The sequence below is a fragment of the Sander vitreus genome, chromosome 10, assembly GCF_031162955.1.
Source record: "Sander vitreus isolate 19-12246 chromosome 10, sanVit1, whole genome shotgun sequence".
Lineage (NCBI taxonomy): Eukaryota > Metazoa > Chordata > Actinopteri > Perciformes > Percidae > Sander > Sander vitreus.
The window spans coordinates 16,498,313-16,518,062 of NC_135864.1; the positions used below are offsets into that span (position 1 = coordinate 16,498,313).

General features: G+C 39.2%; 2 protein-coding genes across 2 annotated transcripts; both read right to left on the bottom strand.

Moving 5' to 3' along the window:
• Positions 1-7,943: 7,943 nt before the first annotated feature.
• Positions 7,944-15,532, bottom strand: eef1g (eukaryotic translation elongation factor 1 gamma). Its single transcript, XM_078260529.1, has 10 exons — positions 15,428-15,532; positions 14,300-14,458; positions 13,991-14,054; positions 13,314-13,456; positions 12,999-13,142; positions 12,771-12,900; positions 11,523-11,727; positions 9,996-10,168; positions 8,834-8,958; positions 7,944-8,309 (listed from the first exon to the last, which is right to left on the bottom strand). Exons 1-10 carry the CDS (start codon positions 15,437-15,439, stop codon positions 8,151-8,153), a joined length of 1,314 nt encoding a protein of 437 aa, XP_078116655.1. The 5' UTR covers positions 15,440-15,532; the 3' UTR covers positions 7,944-8,150.
• Positions 15,533-15,668: 136 nt separating this feature from the next.
• Positions 15,669-19,453, bottom strand: polr2g (RNA polymerase II subunit G). The gene is made up of 8 exons (XM_078260531.1): positions 19,316-19,453; positions 18,894-19,003; positions 18,150-18,309; positions 17,202-17,252; positions 17,024-17,089; positions 16,614-16,685; positions 16,453-16,486; positions 15,669-16,028 (listed from the first exon to the last, which is right to left on the bottom strand). Exons 1-8 carry the CDS (start codon positions 19,325-19,327, stop codon positions 16,015-16,017), a joined length of 519 nt encoding a protein of 172 aa, XP_078116657.1. The 5' UTR covers positions 19,328-19,453; the 3' UTR covers positions 15,669-16,014.
• Between the last annotated feature and the right edge of the window lie 297 nt (positions 19,454-19,750).

A 19,750-nucleotide genomic window follows, 5' to 3' on the forward strand; every position in this document is an offset into this window, starting at 1 on the left:
TTGAAAATGGTTGGCACAACACCATCTTTAAGCCGGACATTCTGCCCCGTTCTGTCAAAGTCCTCACTCCTGATGTGCTCACTGCAGAGCAGTGTTCTGTCAGAGACAACAAAACCGTCCCTTCTTAGGGCAAGTTCCCACTGCCTCCTCATCTTTCCGGTTTTGGGAAACCTTAAAAACGTGAGAAATGTACCAAGATATATAAATTATTGTCAACATTTCCAACCCTTTCCTTTTTTCAACATTAACGGTAAGGACAAAAATACACACCTAAATTATCATATGTTTGGGGTAATTGTATGTATGCATGTGTGCATGTATGCATCATGTATGCATGTATGTTCTTTAGAATAAGACAACCACACTAAACTATTTAAGTTAGTTATAAAAAGGTGTCCAAAAGAAACATTCAGCGATTGTGTAAACAAATTTCTAAAAAGCCTTGGGTCAACAACAATCTTGTAATACTATTATGTCATAGCCCCGCTGTTCCTGTGTAACAGGACCTGTATTGTACATACATCCACTAAGTAACTAACGATTATCCCAAATATCATCATAATATTGTCATATCTTACAGGTGAAAGGTGATCCCACGGGGTCTCGTTTTGAGACTCCGGCGATTGGAGCATCCGTAGGCTGCACAAAAGTCTGGCATCTTCTCTTATAAAGACAGCAATTTCCTGTATCATAATGTAAGATGTTTTTAACAAACCAAACCGATTGGAAATCATGTGCAACTTAAGTTATATTGAAAAGAAAGAGCAATTCTGCCCCTCCCACTAATGTAAAATTGCTGGGTAGTACCTAAACTGTAACGTTAGCTGCTACTAGGTCTCACTCAAAGCTTCTTGTTATTAGCCAGCTAGGCTAATAACTACAACCACACTCACAGGTTCTTGTTATTAGCCAGCTAATAACTACAACCACATCCACAAAGATTGTAATTTAGACAAAAGATTAGTTGTCATAAAATCGTTATAGGTGTCAGTAAAACCTATATAATTGAACAGCTCCATTGTGGTCTCAGCCTTGATAACTTGCGCAAGTATGCTGCACGATTAAGTCGTTTTTTGAAAAGAAAAGCTGCAATTTCAACATGTTCAAGCATCCAGAATTATAGCCACGTTAATAACGTTTGTAAGAAACCAAACCGTTTGTAAATCCGTCAAGATTTCAGCGAGATAAGAGTATTTGTGTTTGTGCAGATCACTCACCTTACATCAGGTACCACAGGGCCCGCAAGAAAGCTTGCCTGTGACAAGATGGCCGCCGGTGATGACGTTAGACTCTGCCGTAAGACATCTAGCCTTTATATATATCTGTGGCTGTCACTGCTACGTCACTCGGATTGTTGGTCTGATTGGTTAAAGGACTATCCAATTGCGCCCAGAGGCATTTGAGCGGCGTCCGTTGGTGACGCCCCTTTGGAAATGGGCTGTGAATGAAGCTTGCCAAGACCCACTCTCAGTTCTTTCTTTCTTTCTTTCATTTATTATACAGGAAAGTTAAAAGTAACATTAAGTTACAATATAAACGGGCCTGACTCAGTTTAAAAACTGGTTTCCAGCAGGTTCTGCAGAAACATAAAAAATTAAACATAACTTACAGTACATAAGGACAGAAACATTTGTACAGGACATCTGCATGGACTAGACAGATACAGACAGCTAAAACAACAATACAGTTACAGCACATGAGGACAAAAACATAGGTACAGGACATTAGTATGGGTTAGCCAGATACAAACAACGAAAAACAACAATATAGACAGTGCAAACAAGACTTGGACAATACATGAACAATCAATGTGTGCTACAACTGAGAAGGGTCTGGTGTCAACCAGGCTAATAATATAGGGTAACCAAAAAGAAAAGGCATAGAATTACTGTTTGGAAATGAATAACCTCAATGTCAACTTTTTTTTTACAGAATGTTTTCAGTAAGCTGCATAGTCTAAGGATGTAGTTTAATAAGGTTTCATGCAAATAAACATAGCTTCATTTACCTGATTCATTAACACCAAAAAATACCACACTGCACAATTATCTTTGCATAATGGTTATTACTACCTGGAGAAGTAGAATATTTTCTTTATTATCAGTGGTGGAACGTTATCATGTAATTCAGTAGCATTTAGTGAATGCTACTGGATGATTTATGATTAAACTACCTAACAACATATTAAGTACTTAACATTCACTCCACCTCAACCTGCTACAACAATAAAATGCTGCGTGTAGATTATGCATCAGTAATTATAATCACGTAATATAATATCTAATCATATAATGCCTAAAGGGACCATTCTGCTGCTTTCTTTCACTTTCTTTCATTTCATTTTGCCGCTAACAATTTCCAAACTGTCTGAACTAAATTAAAAATGTTACCGTTGTCAAAATTCACTGGCTTTTCCCTTTCATTCTTTATTTCTCTCACAAACTGAAACCAGTGAAGCATTAATTATAACTGGAAAATTCCTGACTTGTAAAATTGCTGTGAAAGTTAAGGAATAGCCTCATCCTGTTTTTGAAATCTAATTTAATTTAATTTAATTTAATTTAATTAGCACAGATAATTTAATTTTCTTCATCTTCTTGGCAAATGAATCAGGAACCATGGAACTGAAACTAAACCAGAGAGACTATGTTAAAAAAGTTCACCTTAAACTTAATTACCACATGCATCGTTTGTTGCATCGTATGTAACATGTTACTGTGAGCCCTGTGAGTAAGCAGACAGCAAGCTGAGACTTCTATAAAAAAAATTTAAAAAGTTGACCTTAAGTAACAACTGAGAGCAAAGTGTATCCATAGAGAGATTAAGTACAAAGAAATCACAGTCATCCAATGACAGTGTGCAGTATTTAAGATACACTATCTTGCAACACACAGGTCACCCTGCCTGATATTTGCCATCACCATAGTAACTCATCATTGGTAATCATTTTGGAATTCCCCACAGCGCGTGCTCTCACACGCACAAACACACACTGATGACTCAGAAAGGCGAGCTGGTCCTTTGGTACAGAGAAGAATGTAAAGGGAAAAAGGGGAATGAGAGACAGATTGAATTGTGGTTTCCACTGCGAGTTGTGAGTCACGAACACGAGGAAGGGACGGAGAGAGAAAAAAAGAGACTATTCTGGGATGGCTGTTATAGCAACATAATAAGCAAGGGGGCAGGTACCTACAGGGCTGTTTCCATAGCAATGCCCTGTGTGTGTATGGATAAATATCACATGCCATAAAGCAGTTTGTAACGTAGTAAGGAACTTTGCTGTACTTTGTTTGTAATTGTTTTTTAGATGAGATGGTCTCCCCCTTTCTGTTCTTCCAACACAGCCTGAATCATCTAAACGGACTGATGCGGGGAACACTGGGAACACTTTCACATGTTCAGTCTGGCCATCGCTGTCACAATGTGCAATCAAAGTATTTAAGTTACAGAAAGCTTACTTTTGGGTGTACTTACTGATGCCCAATTGTTTCAACATATCAGCCCCTGTAAAGTGAAGTAACTCCATAGATTTGACACATTCATGGAGACAGATTGTGTGTGATTAGCCCACTGTGTGATCAATGTCTGGACAGTGTCTGACAATCACTCACTGTTAACTGTTTCGAATCATTAATCCAAGAAAGCGATAATGGGGGTTCCTCCTCCCTTTGGCTCACTACCCATCTGTTGTGAACAGATACCTTCCTGGGCATTCCAGTCATAGCTGCAAATGTTCCAACACTCTGATTCTTTCTTTGTAAGCCATAAACCACCAACAAGTCAGTACATGAAACGGCAGTCTATGCTTTCACGAGCTTGGTTGGGGTATCCGTTTGTCCTGTAAGCTAATCTAGGCCTAACCTGCCTCTTTCTTAACCAAACATTGAAAGAAGAAGCTCATTAAATGTCTTGAACCAATACAAGTTACTCTAAACTGTGCTGATTTCTGTTCCTATACCTGTAGTCTCGTTTTAAAACAAGGTACAATTGCAGTTGTGTTTGATGGGAAGATAATGGATAGCCTGGGGCCGATGTGAAAATTGAAGGTTCAGTACACACCCAAACCACAATGTGCTTGCAAAGCTATTATGACTAACTTTTAAATGTAGGATTATTTTAACACATAATGCTGAAGAGGAAGACACAAAGGGAATAAATTAGTACTATTATATTTATTTCTTTTCTTTAATGACATGATCAATATTTCTACACTTGGTTGTCATGGTAGTGCGTATTACTGTTTTGCTTAAGTTTGACAACACCACTCCCAGTGTCCCACCTCCAGATTCTGGTAATATGAGCCAGAGGCAACTCTGGGGTTTCATGTCCAAAAGCACAGGGGCTGTCTGTTTTCCCTTCGCAGTACCTCTCGCTCTCTCTTCCTTCGTGTCACGCACTTTCCTCTCCACTCTCACACTGGCACCCTCTGTTGCAGGGCAACGCAAAACCACCAAGAAATAACTAATAAACAATCCCTGTTAATAATCCCTGTTCTAAACAATGGTGTCCCATTTCAGTTTAAGGATGTTACTTGCAGGCATTGTGAGCAAAGCCTACTTGGTTGCTGTATCATATCATCTTGTCACTCCTTGCCTTCTTCAGCTATTTCCCCTCAGAAGAATCACCTTTGACCTCACTCATTCCATTCCCGTACAAAATTACTGCCACAGTGCAGACAGCACGTTCCGCAGAGAAATGTGCAGCTCACACCCCTTTATGTGCACCAATGGGAAGAAACTCCCCTCACTCCGGAACCAAGGTTAAAGGGATAGTTCGGATTTTGGTGGGGTTTTATGAGGTATGTATCTATCTAGTCAGTGAGATGGTGGTCGGCACGCCCCAACGTCGGCATAGAATTCCAGCCTTCACCTGTTCCTGGCTCTTACATCAAACACAAATAGGGGACACTTAAGGTGAAGAAACCCTTATGTGCTGACTAAGGATCCATTTTCCTGCCCCAATTCCTTTTGCGCAAGTTAAGTGTGTGTATGTCAGTGGGATTGCAAGCCCAACCCCAGACTAGAGTCTAAGAAAAACTCCATAAAACTCTGAGGGTGGGACTGTGTATATGTGGTGGCTGAGTGTTGTTTCTGTCTGCCTAGAGACGCCCCTACGACCATCTGACAATACTTACACACGCTTGTATCGGCCATTACGGCCAAACACTGTAGCAGAGCTATGAACATGTCTAAAGTGAAATAAATATATATTCAAGGACTTTTAGACTGCAGCTACAACTTAAAAAAAACATCTGCTTATTCTACTATAATTATAACTCTCATTCTAGAATCCCCAAAATGCTAAACCCATAGAAAACTAACTTCTTTGGCAATAGCATCTGCAATGTATTGAGCTTCTTTAGAAAACACTTTGTTGGATTCCTTAGTGTCAGCTCTTCATCTCACAGTTCCAAGCCCCTCACTGGCCGCCTCACTCTTTTCCAGATGTGTGTCTTGCACCACCAGATGCTCAGCACATGCAAATCATGCCTAAAGCTCCTTTAGGGGGCTGACAGCCACACAGGGACCTTGTGTGATGAAACAATACACCCTGTCTCTGTGTTCCTTCCTCGCCAGCACTCCTCACTGCTGCAACTGTTTTTAAGAACCCCCCCCACCACTACCACCTCCTGCAAGAAGTAGTGAGTGTGTGGCCAAGAGAGAAATAAAGACCGGGGGGGGGAGGAAGGTTGGCAGGGCTGGAAGAGGAAATGTTGCTGTTGGCATAAAACTGCGTATTGTTCTTGTGGCTGGCTTAAGTTTAGCTTTTTAACTCTTAATTTACTAAACACAAATAAGGACCAGAATATTGTATGGACTTAATATTGTAGCCATTGCATAGGAAACTTGCCTCAAAAGGGTTAAAACTGTGTGTGTTCTCTCTTAACATTAATTTCATATTTGATTGCATGATGAAAGGGTTTTTGTAACACCACTCCTTCAGCAATCGAAGGGTTAGCCATCAGCGGTGTTGTAACTGCCGCAAAGCTTTGGGTGCACAAGTTGAAGTTATTTGCTCAAGTTACAGCCCTCTTCCACCACGATCCACAGGATGGGTGAGTCATGTGTTCAAGGACTTGGGCGCTTCACTGTTGTGGGAACATTTCCATTTTCTGATTTCCATGAGACCACAGAACAAACTAAAATGGCCTCCCTGATTCAACACTATGATGGAAGATGGTTGTGCCAAAATTATCTTGAATCACGCTGGTTGGAAAAAATGACACATCTGACTCACTCTGGGATGGGATTCCTTTCTTGTGCATTTCTCGTGTGTGTGTGTGTGTGTCGGAGAGAAAAACAGATCCACACAAAATCTTAACTTTAGATTTGAACATATTCAGTGATTAAACTAGGGTTGATTGTGCTTAATACTGAACATCGCAAGAGTGACATTGAAAGGTGAAATTCTTATTATGAATATAAATCATCTTAATTCATATATAACAATCCTATATGGGCTGGTCCAGGTGTCCTATTTTACCTGCAGTTATAGACAACACACAATGAAGCACTGAACAAAGAAATCAGTTATAGCAGAAGGGAAAGGATTAGCCACACTGCAGGTGTGGGAACAGTCAACAGCAAATGATGAATAGAGCGATATTAACTTCAATATGGTTGGGTGTGTCTCTTAAAAACAAATGATTCATCTTTACAGTCCAATACTAACTCCACCAGTCAGAAACAAGTCATATGAAGCTTCTGAAACATTTACCTTAATTTTTAGGAAATAAAGTTCGCAGTTCAATTTAGGCATTCAGTCTGATGTGAAACAAATGTCTTAAGATATGAAGGCTATGCACAGAAAATGGCAGACTATAAACATGGTCTATTCCTCTTCATGAAAAGCTTTCCTTTAATACCAACTTGCGGAAGTAGGCAGCGAAATGTGATATTTCTGCATTTTAGTAGGGTGTGGTCAACAGATTCTTATATTGGCCTATGAAGTCATGCTCAAGTATGATGCATTTACAGTTGTCTATTTGAATTATTTCAAAGTGTGCTGGCTTTTCTCATTTTTCAATGCTGATTTCCAATTTTCAGGTATTCATAAAATTAACCTGTAAGTTGATTTAACATAAGGTTTTTAGTAAAATACATAAAAGTTACTGGCATAGCACTTTCTCACTCAGTGTAAGAATTATGTATGTTAATAACCCATGGCCTTGTAGACAAAAAGCGCCCGAGTGGATGTCTTTGTAAATACGTTTCAGGCTTCCTCTCCTTGGGGAAGCACCAGAAACATCAAAACAAGAACTGTTTAAAGCAGACTACATTCTTGTCTTAGCCAGAGCAAACCGCAGAGCTCAACCCAGTAATTTTCTCTGCGGATGTTTCCCATTCAACAGCTTACTAATGACAAGTCTTTGCTTGCCCCCTGCAGGAATAAGAGAACACTGCAGCATCAGCTGAACCTTTAGCCTAGTGTTGAAGGAACTGATAAAACAGCAGCTCTTTTAAGAACAAATTAAAATGTTCCTAAAGAAAATATTTCCCAGTTAGGATGCCAAATGTATTCACAACATCAACAGTAGAACACAGTTTCTATGAGTCGCAAATGTTAAGTTACTTGACACCAAGCTGAAAAGCTTGGTTTCACTGACCTCTTCTGGTGGAAAATAACAGACCGATTTCCGACCACACCCGGCATTGCCATTGGGTGTGGTCAAGTGTGTTCGTATCACACAACACTGATGTCAAGTGTTTAACTTCTACATAACGTTTACTTCTACAGCAAGATTTTTAGCAGCTGCTACATTACTCGTCTTTTTATTGATATAGTAGCCTGAACCATATTAAATGTTCCACCATTAACATTTACGTGGTCCCTTTTCTGAGTAGCACTCTTGAGAGGGATGTAGGAAATTAAATTTATAGATGAGTTTCCACACAAAACAAAACTTTGAACACAGACTGAAGTCAGACATTAAATCCCATAGATGGCATTGTGGAAAATGCTTTATTTCGCAGGTCAAACAACAAAAAACCAGTTTGGGGCCACTGAGACAATTCACTTGTCTTCAAAACGCTGTCATTCCAAGTCATTCTTGCAGTAAAGTAAGCACGTGGTGGCTGAAAGTCCATTGGTTTCAAGTGCTGGAAATCAGAAGCGCATAATGCTTTTGTTCAGGCTGTCCCAGTGTCCTCTCACTTGAAGATCTTGCCCTGGTTGAAGGCTTTGCCCACGTGCTTGAAGTCTCCCTCCCAGGCAAAGTACTCCTTTACCATGGTCTTGCACTCCTCACTTTTTGAATCAAGCTTGCGCCAGTCGTATGATTCGTAGTCAATCTGCCAGTCTTGAGACAGCTAGGATGGGAATTTCAAAAAATATGCTTTGTTAAGACTCATTTACTTGAACATTGTCTCACTGTTTTAATTCTGAGCTGCAGTCACTTGACTGAATACAACAAATGACAAAATCCCAGACAGCAGTGCAGACATCTAACAATTTACAACATCTAATATTTAAAGTAAATTTTAACTTCAACTTGGATATCATTTGTGCCCATAGCATGAACCAGCCTATTGCTCACTGAAACAGAGATGACTGGGATGAATATGGTCTCAAGTTTCTCTTCCCCCATCAGATTAAGACTTTGTGCCATGATTAGCCACCGCCTTGCCCATGACAGGGGACTGTCCACTAACTCTGAGTCTCATCCAAGCGAACATTTTGTCACTTAGGAAACATGCATTTAATTTGAGCTGTAGTCAAGTATTTCATAGTGACTACACACATGAATGCCCAAATCAAGTACTAAATGCTTGATGGTTGGAACATCAGGACAGGACATTTTGGAAAGGGTGTGTTTACCCTTTTCAATACTTACAGTGAAGGCCAGGTCCTGGCCTCTGAAGATCCAGATGCCAGAGATGCTGCTGTCATTGTTGGTGCCAAACAAGATGACACTGGCGAAGGCGTTCTTTCTGAGTTTGTCCAGGCGCTGGAACATACCTGTGAAGGGTTTGAGACATTTTATCAATAGAAACAAAGTCATAACATACAATGTAATATCAATTCTGCTTCAAACATTAACCAATTTTTTTTTTTTTTTTTAAATGGCCTAATGAACACTAGAAGTTTATCTGGATGATCAACTTCCATGCCCACCTTTTCAAATATGGCCAAACAGAGACCAAAACACCTGTAGGGTAGTTCTAACTATATTTCAGCACCCTTAGATCAGACTTTTTTTTTTCTTTTTTTTTTTTTTTACTGTGCCCATAGCATGAACCAGCCTATTACTCACTGAAACAGAGATGACTGGGATGAACATGGTCTCAAGTTTCTCTTCCCCTGTCAGATTAAGACTTGGTGCCATGATTGGACACTGCCTTGCCCAATGACAGGGGAGCATCTGTTTTCCCCCTAAAGAGGGGAGTTTCCTGGTTGGTGTACAGGCCTGTTTCTGCACAAAAACTTTTGAGAAGCAGCTGCTAAGGTTTTAAAATGTAATTATTCCAAAGACAAGCAGTGGCTTGAGCGGCAACCAAACCTGCTTAAACTTATCCTTAGTTATGTATTCTGAGCATGATCTTTTATCAACTTCACAGAAAAGCTGTGCTACTTTGAAATATGAACCAAACCACTCAGGAAACATGTTCATGTCACTAAAGAATCTAAGAACTAGGCCTCCAGGTGATTTTAATTCTACAAGCCTTACTTGCAATCCATTATTAAAAGAAATCATTTACAAAACATTTAAGTAATGATCCATACCAATTTGGCTAACAAAACAAACATTTACACCACTATCATAAAACAGACTTGCTTATCTTTGGACCAAGGGAGCCAACCGGAACTGATGGAGGAAACTCACAACACATGAACCAGCAACCCCCCCCCCCAATACATGACCACATTTAAAAAGTTTCTTTCCTACCACTGAGGCACCCTATTGCTCCAGATAACATAAGTTGGACTGACATACAATAAATGTGCATTCACTTTATATCCAAGATGTTGGAGAAGTGGCAGCTGCTGAGTCTCACCTGTGATAAGGTTGCAGCTCTTGAAGGTAAGTGTAAGCTCCTCTGGGAATTTGTACTGGCCGTACCAGATAGAGTACCCCTCATGGTCAAAGTGCTCCCAAAAGTGGGGAATGGCTACGGTCATGGTGTCCTCATTAGAATACTTTCTCTTGAACTCGTCCATGACAAATGAGCTAAAAAAAAAAAGGAAAAAAAAAGGGAAAAGGTCAGGTCATATATAGATCTGTTGTCTGTACATGTGGGGTAGAGGGAGATAAAGACAAGGTGTGGAAATTAGGCAAAGTGTCAAGGATCTGATTAGACAGGTTATGTTTTAACTCTAGTTTCTTTATTACCCCAGCACACCAACTTCACACATGTTGAAATGAAAATGCAGCACAGCAGTAACTGGGGTATGGTCTTACGGTGTATGGTTATGCCAGTTCTCCCCATACACATAAGCGGGGAAGAATGACGGGAGTAACTATATCCGGTACATTAGGTGGGGCTCGGCAACGTACAACTGGTCAGAATAAGGCTCTCTTCCAGTTGACCTTCGTCAAGATCACATCTTGGAAAGCGCGGGGTTAAAAACACACACACACAGTGGGGCAGTTATAACCTACAGAGCATTCGCAGGCTCCTAACTTGAGTTTACCCCGGTTAAGGTGTATAAATGCACAAATAACCCGGTTACTAAAGGAGGACCTAGGTCTGTTAACCGGGGTATGAGAAAGGGATAAGGTGTTTACTTGCCTTTTGAGAAACCGGGGTATTGCCTTAAACTGAACATAAAAATTGGGTTTTTAAACTCAAAAAACGGAGTGTACATTAGGGCTGGGATGATATGCTTTTGTCCCGATTCAATTCTTTCACGATATATATGGGTGCCGATTGGATTTGTATTGTGATTCAATAGTATTGTGATTTTCTTTAAAAATAAAAAGGTTGAATAATACACTATCATGAGACATTTCTAAAGACCAATTGTTTTCTAAAAAGATTGTACATCACATCAGTCTGACATTTCATTTATAAAATACCCAATGTACTTTCTGCTATCGACTTTTTTTTTTGGTGAATCATTGGTAAAACAAAAATTGATTCTAAAAGGAAAAGAACCAATTTTAAAAATAGCAAAAACAAAAAAATTGCTATACATGTGAATCAATTTTTTCCCCACCTCTACTGTATGTTACGAGGTGGGAAATCAAACTGAAGCACTACGAACTACTTACACAATCCAACCTCTCTTAATTTGTGGCCATATTATGAACCAGCCTTTTACTCACTGAACCAGAGATGGCTGGGATGAATATATGGTCTTAAGTTTCTCTTCCCCCGTCAGATTAAGACTTGGTGCCATACTGGACACTGCCTTGCCCAATGACAGGGGACCACCTGTCAGAGTTTCCCAATTGGTGTACTGCACTGTAAACATTAATTGTTGTTGGTCACTGCCATCTAAAAAAAAATGTTAGCTAAAATGCTGACCCAAAAAAAAAAAAAAAACACAACAACTTTAGACAAGCATTAAGATCGTTCTACCTCTTCGGCAGGTGTGCAAAGGGGTCCTTGGCTTTGGGCTCAGAGGCCAAAGCAGCATCACAGTCATCCATCTCCTCTTCTGGGGCAGGCTTCTTCTCTTCTTTTTTCTTTTCCTTCTTCTCCTGGGGCTTGGCTGCCTCTTTTCCACCCTTCTCTTTCTTAGGAGGAGTCTCTTTTTTGGGCTGCATATCAGCAAACTTCTTGGCTGGAGAAATAGAAGAAAAACATCAAACATGTTATCTGTTAAATGTTCCAATTATCTGGCTTTGGTTTTGCACTCAAAACTAAAACAATCCATAAAGTAGTTCTGTCTTATAGAGTAACATTTCAATACCCTAAGGTCAGACTCCTTACTGTGCCCATAGCACCAACTGGCCTATTACTCACTGAAACACACACATGACACAATGGAATATAAATTGTACTTCAAACATTAACCAATGCTGTTATGATGCATTTTAAATGACTTAATTGAACACTAGAAGCTTATCTGGATGATCCACATCAACTTCCATGCCCACCTTTTCAGATAAGGCCAAAACACCTGTAGGGTAGTTCTGTCTATATTTCAGCACCCTTAGAATAGACTTCTTTTTTTTACACTGTGCCCATAGCATGAACCAGCCTATTACTCACTGAAACAGAGATGACTGGGATGAACATGGTCTTAAGTTTCTCTTCCCCTGTCAGATTAAGACTTGGTGCCATGATTGGACACTGCCTTGCCCAATGACAGGGGAGCATCCTTCTGGCTAGGTCTTTGGAGATGAATTTTAAAATATTGCAAGAAGAAATTTGATGTTTAAGGGAATTAGCAGCACCCTTGATAAGTAATTCAGTATTTCATTTACACTAGCTCTGTAAACCCAGTGTTAAATGGTATCTAGTTCTTTTAGTGTCAGCCTTTAGCCACAAACATTTATCTACCTTAGATTTAAGAATACAACAGTTAAAAATCAACATTATTAGATGGCATTCAAACATAATAGCCTTTCAAAAAGTGAGTGAAAATGACAGCATAGGCTACCGTAAACGATTTAGGGAATGCAAAAGACCGGAATAATGTAAAATAAGTTAGTTAAGTTGCAGTTATTTTCTTACATCTTTTTATTCAGTTCAAAAAAAAAAAATGAATGCGACACAATGCAAGTGCATGTCTAATTACATTCTTTAAAAATGACATGCTCCAGAAGCCAGACTCATGCTCAATATGTATGCCTTTGTATCTAATTGCTTATGGTTACTCACCATCAAACTGGGCCATCTTTTCACACAGCTTGACCTCGCCAAGGACAGCCTTGAACTGGGGCTGGTTGACACAGGTGGTGAACCAGCGAGTTGCGTTGGGGTAAGACTGACGGAAAGAAGGCTCAAGGACCTACAGGGGACAAATATCGATCGAAGAAATGTCACTATCAAAGGAAATGGTGTTTCAGATGCTTTGTGTTACTGTTATCTGCTGTGTGCATGTCAAACCTGTTTGTAGAGCCAGAGCATGGAGCAGACCACAGTGATGTCAGCAAGACTGACCCTCTCTCCCACAAGGAAGGTACGGGTGTTCAGGTGTTGGTTCAGCACTGCAAGGACCCTCTTCACATCCTCCTTGGCCTGCTCTGTGGCCTGGACAGCCCAGACAGAAGAATGACCATGCATGACTACACAACATACGTGCCAAGTCTCAACTACAGGGTGTCACACTCTGACAAACTGAAACTGGCACCCAACTTCCACCACAGCTATCAAATAATAATTTAAGTCTTAGGCTTGACCAGAAAATGCTGAGCTGCACACCTGCTTGTTGAACTGCATGATTCCCAGAGTTGGGAAGACCCATGCGCTGGCTGGAGGGATGATCTCTGAGTCAGCGAAGCTCACCCACTGCAGCACTTGGGCTGCGGCCTGGGGAGTGGCACCACGCAGGGCATCATTGCTCACTGTGGTTGAAAGGGTGGAGAGCGTTTAGGAAAGCAATAACAAAAACCGTAGAATCATAATCATTCTAAATTTTGTACACAGGGTGCATAAGTTTTTTTTTTTATGGATTTAACTCTATTTCACCGATGTAGTCCCTTTAAATGCATGGAAAAGCTGTTGCGTTAAGTGCAGACTAGTTACAAATTCTGACAGAATGCCACATACAGTGCAGACATTTCAAACCCGTCCATCAGGTGTAACTATGATGGTGCAATTCATTAAGGTGTGCAGGCATCCATGTAATGTACGTGCTACAGCACAGTGACCTGTTAATTTATGAATTTACTAATGGTTTGCAGATTCAAGTGACAAATTCCACCACAAATTCTAGACCTGTGGGAAACACCAAGTGTTCATGGAGAAACTGTCCATTACACCAAGCAGTATTTACTCTACTTCTTTAAAAACGTAGGGGCACAATAAATAGGGACCTTTTGGAAAAACAAATTCTGCATAAGACACTTAAGTTAACCATATTAAGAAATGTGACTTACAGTAGTGAGCAATGGCATTACTCTCAAACAGACAAAAACCGTCATCTCCCTGGTAGGCGGGTACCTACAAGGACACAAATCAATAGTGATTTAACACATGTAGCATGTTTTTTTTTTGTTTTTTTCATATGTAGAGCATCATGCAGTCAAGTGGAAACATTTTAGTTACACAACAGTGTCATAATCAAAATAGTTAAAGCCCTTATAGTTTATTATATATTTCATTATTGGTTACTGGACTTGAAGGCAGTAACTGATTCACCACATTCATTGTTGCTTGTTGTACAAGCCAAGCACTACTACACTAACCTTGCCCAGAGGGAAGTTGTTGAGGAAGGCAGGAGTACGGTTCGTCTGCCCGAAGGTGAAGGCAGGGGAGCTGCTGGCGACTTTGAGGCGAGCCCCACTGTACTGGGCTGCAATCTGGGCCTTGAAGGCCCGCCAGTTCTCTGGGTACGTGTACAAAGTCTGGAAACAGGGGAGACAACCCTACATTAATCAAACACATAAATCTAATTTGAACATACAATAATTACATTTTTGCTGCCAGGTTAGCAAGACATTGAGCAAACCTAAAGGACGTTCTCATGGCAATATCACGTAACAAGAACAAGAAATGAAAAATCTCGCTCTGTAATGCAAATTCGGTTAATTTAAATTACACTAGGGCGAAAGAAAAGTATGGTAAATAAAGCCACACATCCAGTAGAGAAATATATTGGTCTGGTAGTGTTCTTGATACAAATGTTCAAAATGAATGATGCTATCCAAATCTATAAGCTCGATCTGTTTAAAATGGACTGGGAGCAGGGTGATGCTAGGTCATAACGTTAGTTAGATAAAACTACCGACTGCCAAAGTACTTTATGGACCAACAAGGGAAAAAAAATATATATACACACTATATTCACATGGCTGTTGACTAACTACTAGGAGAAAAAAAAAAAAAAAGAGCTATATTCACGTGGCTTTTAGCTTGCTTTAAATGCTAACTTATGCTAGCTATCGTTACCGGTAATATAACTCGACCAGTCTTCGTTCGTATAACGTAAGCTTTAAACAAAATAAAATACAGCTTAGCCTTTGCACTACAACAAAGGACAGAAGCACCAACGTCTGGCGAAAACACCTATAAATGCGACACTAAGTTTTCACGGCTAGAAAATAGCCACGTTAACGTGGCAAAAGCCTGGGCCGGGAGAGGGGCGTCTTTTACAGTGAATGCAACGTCAGGATAGCAAAAGCTAACCATAGTTTGTATGAACACTGAATGAAATTCTTCATAAATACCCCCAATAACAGCTACCTAACAGACAGAGGACACTGTTAACGTGTAAAGGTGCTCAGTGAAAGTGCAGATGGGCAAGATTTTCGGCGGATTGCCCCAGGAAAGTTGAAAGAAAACCCAAAACCTAGCTATCTGTCCATCTTACTCACCCCTGCCGCCATCTTCAGGACGAGAGAAAGAAAGAACGAGCGTCCAACTGACGTATTTACGGCCCAAAGCCGTGCGCGCCGTTGCAATTTCCGCGTTCACGTTTCGGCTCAGGTTATGTACGGCCACAGAGCGATGCATTTCACACAGTTGCAGCTGCGCATCAAGTCTCTTTGCACAAAAAGAAAGATCAATGCTCTGACAAGATATTCAATTTAAAACATGAAACAGCATACAAAGATATAACATAAAATACTTTATTCCAGTACAAAAAAAACCCAAAAAAAAACATGTAGTTGAGATAGACATTTTGAATTCTACATGTAAGAAACAACAAATGAATAATGTGCTGCATTGTGTGCCATCTTGCTATACATTTAGCAAGCAGTCTCTGGGTTTTCTTTGAATCTTACACCAGTTCAAATAAAAGCAAATGTAGGTTGTGCATAATAATACAATGGTGTCACTATGATTCTTCTCTACCTGTAATACCTTATCAATCAGTGTAGAAAAATATTCATTTTAACAAAGAAATGACTAGGCTACTACATAAAATGTCCAATGTGAAATGTGCTTCCTCTGGGGTCAATCAGCTCACAAGACCTGGAAATAAAAGTACAGAAGGCAAGTTCAACGATCAACCATAAAACAGAAAATAAAAACACAGCCAAAATTGTTCCATTGCAACCAGAGTAACACAATTAGAGCAATAAAAACCTGTTTTTGTCAAATTATGAATCACATTTTCCATATTGTGCAGAATAATTTGACATGAAATAAATCTATGTAAGGCATTATCAATTAGATATAGATTTTTATTGATCAAAAAAAAAATTGGGAAATTCCAGTGTTGCAGCAGCAAAATATCAGACACAGCACACATACAGAATATACATGCATGTAATAGGATACAATATACATGAAATAATAATAGGATAGAATATAAGAACAAATCATTTAAAATATATACAATACATCCAACGAGCAGATCTACCACCTGTATGACAATGTTATGTGTAATACTCACCCAGATAATCATCCATGAGAGATCCAATAGCAAACTGAAGAAAGGGAAACGCTTTATTATAAATCAACATACATCCATTTAATAAACTACTGTGTAACATCTGAGATATAGTGACACAACCTTTTTTAATGTCTTTGGCTATGGCCAGGAGAAACACTTACAATGTCATTCTTGTCCACTCTTGTTCCCACAATCTTTAGCCGGATCTCATCATCTTGCTGGATTACAATGTCCTTAAAAGGAAGAGAAGAAAACATCCTTAAATGCAAGACTCGGCAACAGTCAAATGACAGGAGCAGAACAACAAGCAGCACTGCAACTACTTTGCCTACAGAATTTATGACATTATACTTTTTGTTCCATTCTTGCCCCTGAAAAAAACCTTCTTAACACCAGTGTTACTAATAAGTACCTGGATTTTTCCAAGCTCATTTAATGTTAAAAGATGTCAGAGGCAAAGCAATGAAAATATTTGGTGAACATTTATTTGATTAAAAACTTTTGTGTAATATTGTGAGCTTTTTTTATTTTTTATCTCCATCGTGTAATGAGAAATAATGAATATTCTTACCTCATCAACTGTCTTATAACAAGGAGGATTGGAGTTGGGGTCAAACTCCATTTCTGAGGGGATGGACTGCAAAAAAAAAGTTTCTTGTGAGATAAAGATAATATAAATCGAAAGGGCATTGAAGCCAACCGAGTCGGTCAATAACTATAGATTAAGTTGTTAAATTAAGATGACTCACATGGCGAGAGATGAAGCAAGACATGGGACCAATTTCTGTGAACAATCCAACCTGCGAGAAAATAGAGAAAAATATAATTTAGATAAGACAAGAAAAATGTCTATTATCATTTAACATTTCTTTATATTCAACACATCAACCACTTCAGAAGAATAAACTCTTTACTGAAAGCACATTGACTGTGATAAAGTTAAAATATGTGCTCTATTAACAGTAGAGAATTGCATTAGCCAATATCAAATACAATTAACTTATAATTAATATGATTTACACTACCGGTCAAAAGTTTGGGGTCACTTAGAAATTTCCATTCCACTCCATTATAGACAGAATACCAGCTGAGATCAGTTGCATTGTTTTTTCAACCAGGGCAGCAGTTTTCAGATTACATTATGTGCTTACATAATTGCAAAAGGGTTCTCCAATGTTTTCTCAGTTAGCCTTTTAAAATTATATCAGATAAGTAAACAGAATGTGCCTTTGGAACATTGGATGAATGGTTGCTGATAGTGGGCAGACACCTTTTTTATTTATGTAAGCACATAATGTAATCTGAAAACTGCTGCCCTGATTAAAAGAACAATGGAACTGATCTCAGCTGGTATTCTGTCTATAATGGAGCGGAATGGAAATTTCTAAGTGACCCCAAACTTTTGAACGGTACTGTATATCACAAAACAGCTCGTCGTTCTACTTTTTTAACAACATAATAAGTTGGAAAACGTATGTAAACATAACCAGGCCGTTATAATACTGTGCAGATCTTTCAGAAGTAACTGTACATGTTTTGGACATCAGAAAATGTTAGCAAGCGTGTCAGAATGATTTATTACAGTATCAATTATATGTCAGAATTAATGTCAGATTTCACGTGTCATCATATAAGAATAATGTTTCAGTTTAGCAATCTGCATAGAGTCCGGAAACCTGCACTGTTTTGTCCCTCACCTTGTTAACCTGAGTAACCACAGCGTCAACCACCTCCCCTTTAAATGGGCGGAACACAATGGCCTTGTACTTGACTGGGTAGAGGACAAACCCTCTCCCCGGCTGGATTACACCCGCCCCGATGTTGTCAATAGTGGTGACTGCGATGACGAAGCCATACCTGAAGGAGAGACATTAATCAATGTATATGTGCATGCTGTATTATGAATACAAAGTTACAAACAAACAAACAAATACAAACTTTGTTATGCATTGTTGATAATGTCATGATGACTTAAAGGGCATAACAAATATCAGATTTGATACGTTGCCTTTGCTTGTGTGATTTGTTTTAAATTGCCAAGTCAAAACTCTCTTCCACAGATCATAAATCAAGACGACTAAAGTTAAACTAAAGTATAAAAATCATTACTATACACATAGTATACACAAGTTGTCAAATAGCACAATGCCTAAGTAAGTCCTACCAGAATTTCTATTATTATTCTATGGTCTATCCCCTATAAAAGGAGACGGAAATGCCGATTTGTTTATTTCTGCCTATATCCCTCAAAGTGTGTACACGCATCTCTGCATTGGGTTAAAGTTCACTGCACTTTAGTAACATCTGTTTCAATCTAAAAGGTCTAACATTTCACTGAAAAGACAACTCTCCTCTGTACCATTTAACTAATGAGTTCTGCTCAGAACAAACACAAGTAATTTGTATGTAACTGCACATAATTGGGTCTTGCAGCCACTCACTTGCCAGTGCAGGTACCTTCCACTTCTGTGAAAAGCTTCTGCTTCACGGTGTTTAGGAGGTTAGGGCCAAAATACCTTGGGTGTAGTAAAATTTCATGCTCCAAAGAAATCTGAGAACACAACAAATATACGTGCATTACAAGACAACGCTTCTATTAGTAGTGTGGGTCGCATAATGTTAGATATTTTACTTTTTTTAAGTTATTATAAATGTGATAGTTAATCAAGACTAAAACTGTATATATTATTTCTGCATTACTATAAAACAACAACGCTAATCAATGCAGCGAGGATTTTAAGTTTTGTTCAGCTACGTTAGCTAACGTTATGCTAACAGCTTAAGCTAGGCACACATTGACAAACAAAACACGCAAACACTGCTATTAGCCGGCTCATACACGGAGGGTATTGCAGATACTTACATGGTAAAACATTTTTGCTGTAATGTTCAATTCCTACTCAATTAATTGTCTTATTTTGATAAACTAGCAAACACGTCTTTCTCGTATGAATGAAAACCTGTCGCTCATTTGCGACTAAATCGTTTCCGGGGCACGGGGTCGAATTTAGGGCTTTTGTTCCCTGGGTGCTGTCTCGCAGGGAGCGTTCAGTCCAAATATTATATAAATGTATATAAAAAGCACCAATGGCCAACAATAAAAAACGAATAAATAAATTGTCTATGTAGAAGTCAAGTGTTCTGTAAGTGTAAAACTATACAAATAGAAATAGTGCAAACAGATGGACTGGATGTACAGTGGTGCGCATATGTGTCTATCGTAGACTGTATATGGTGCATGTTGGATTTATAGTCAGACCATGACAGATGATGTGGTAGTTAATATTGGGAGGCACCA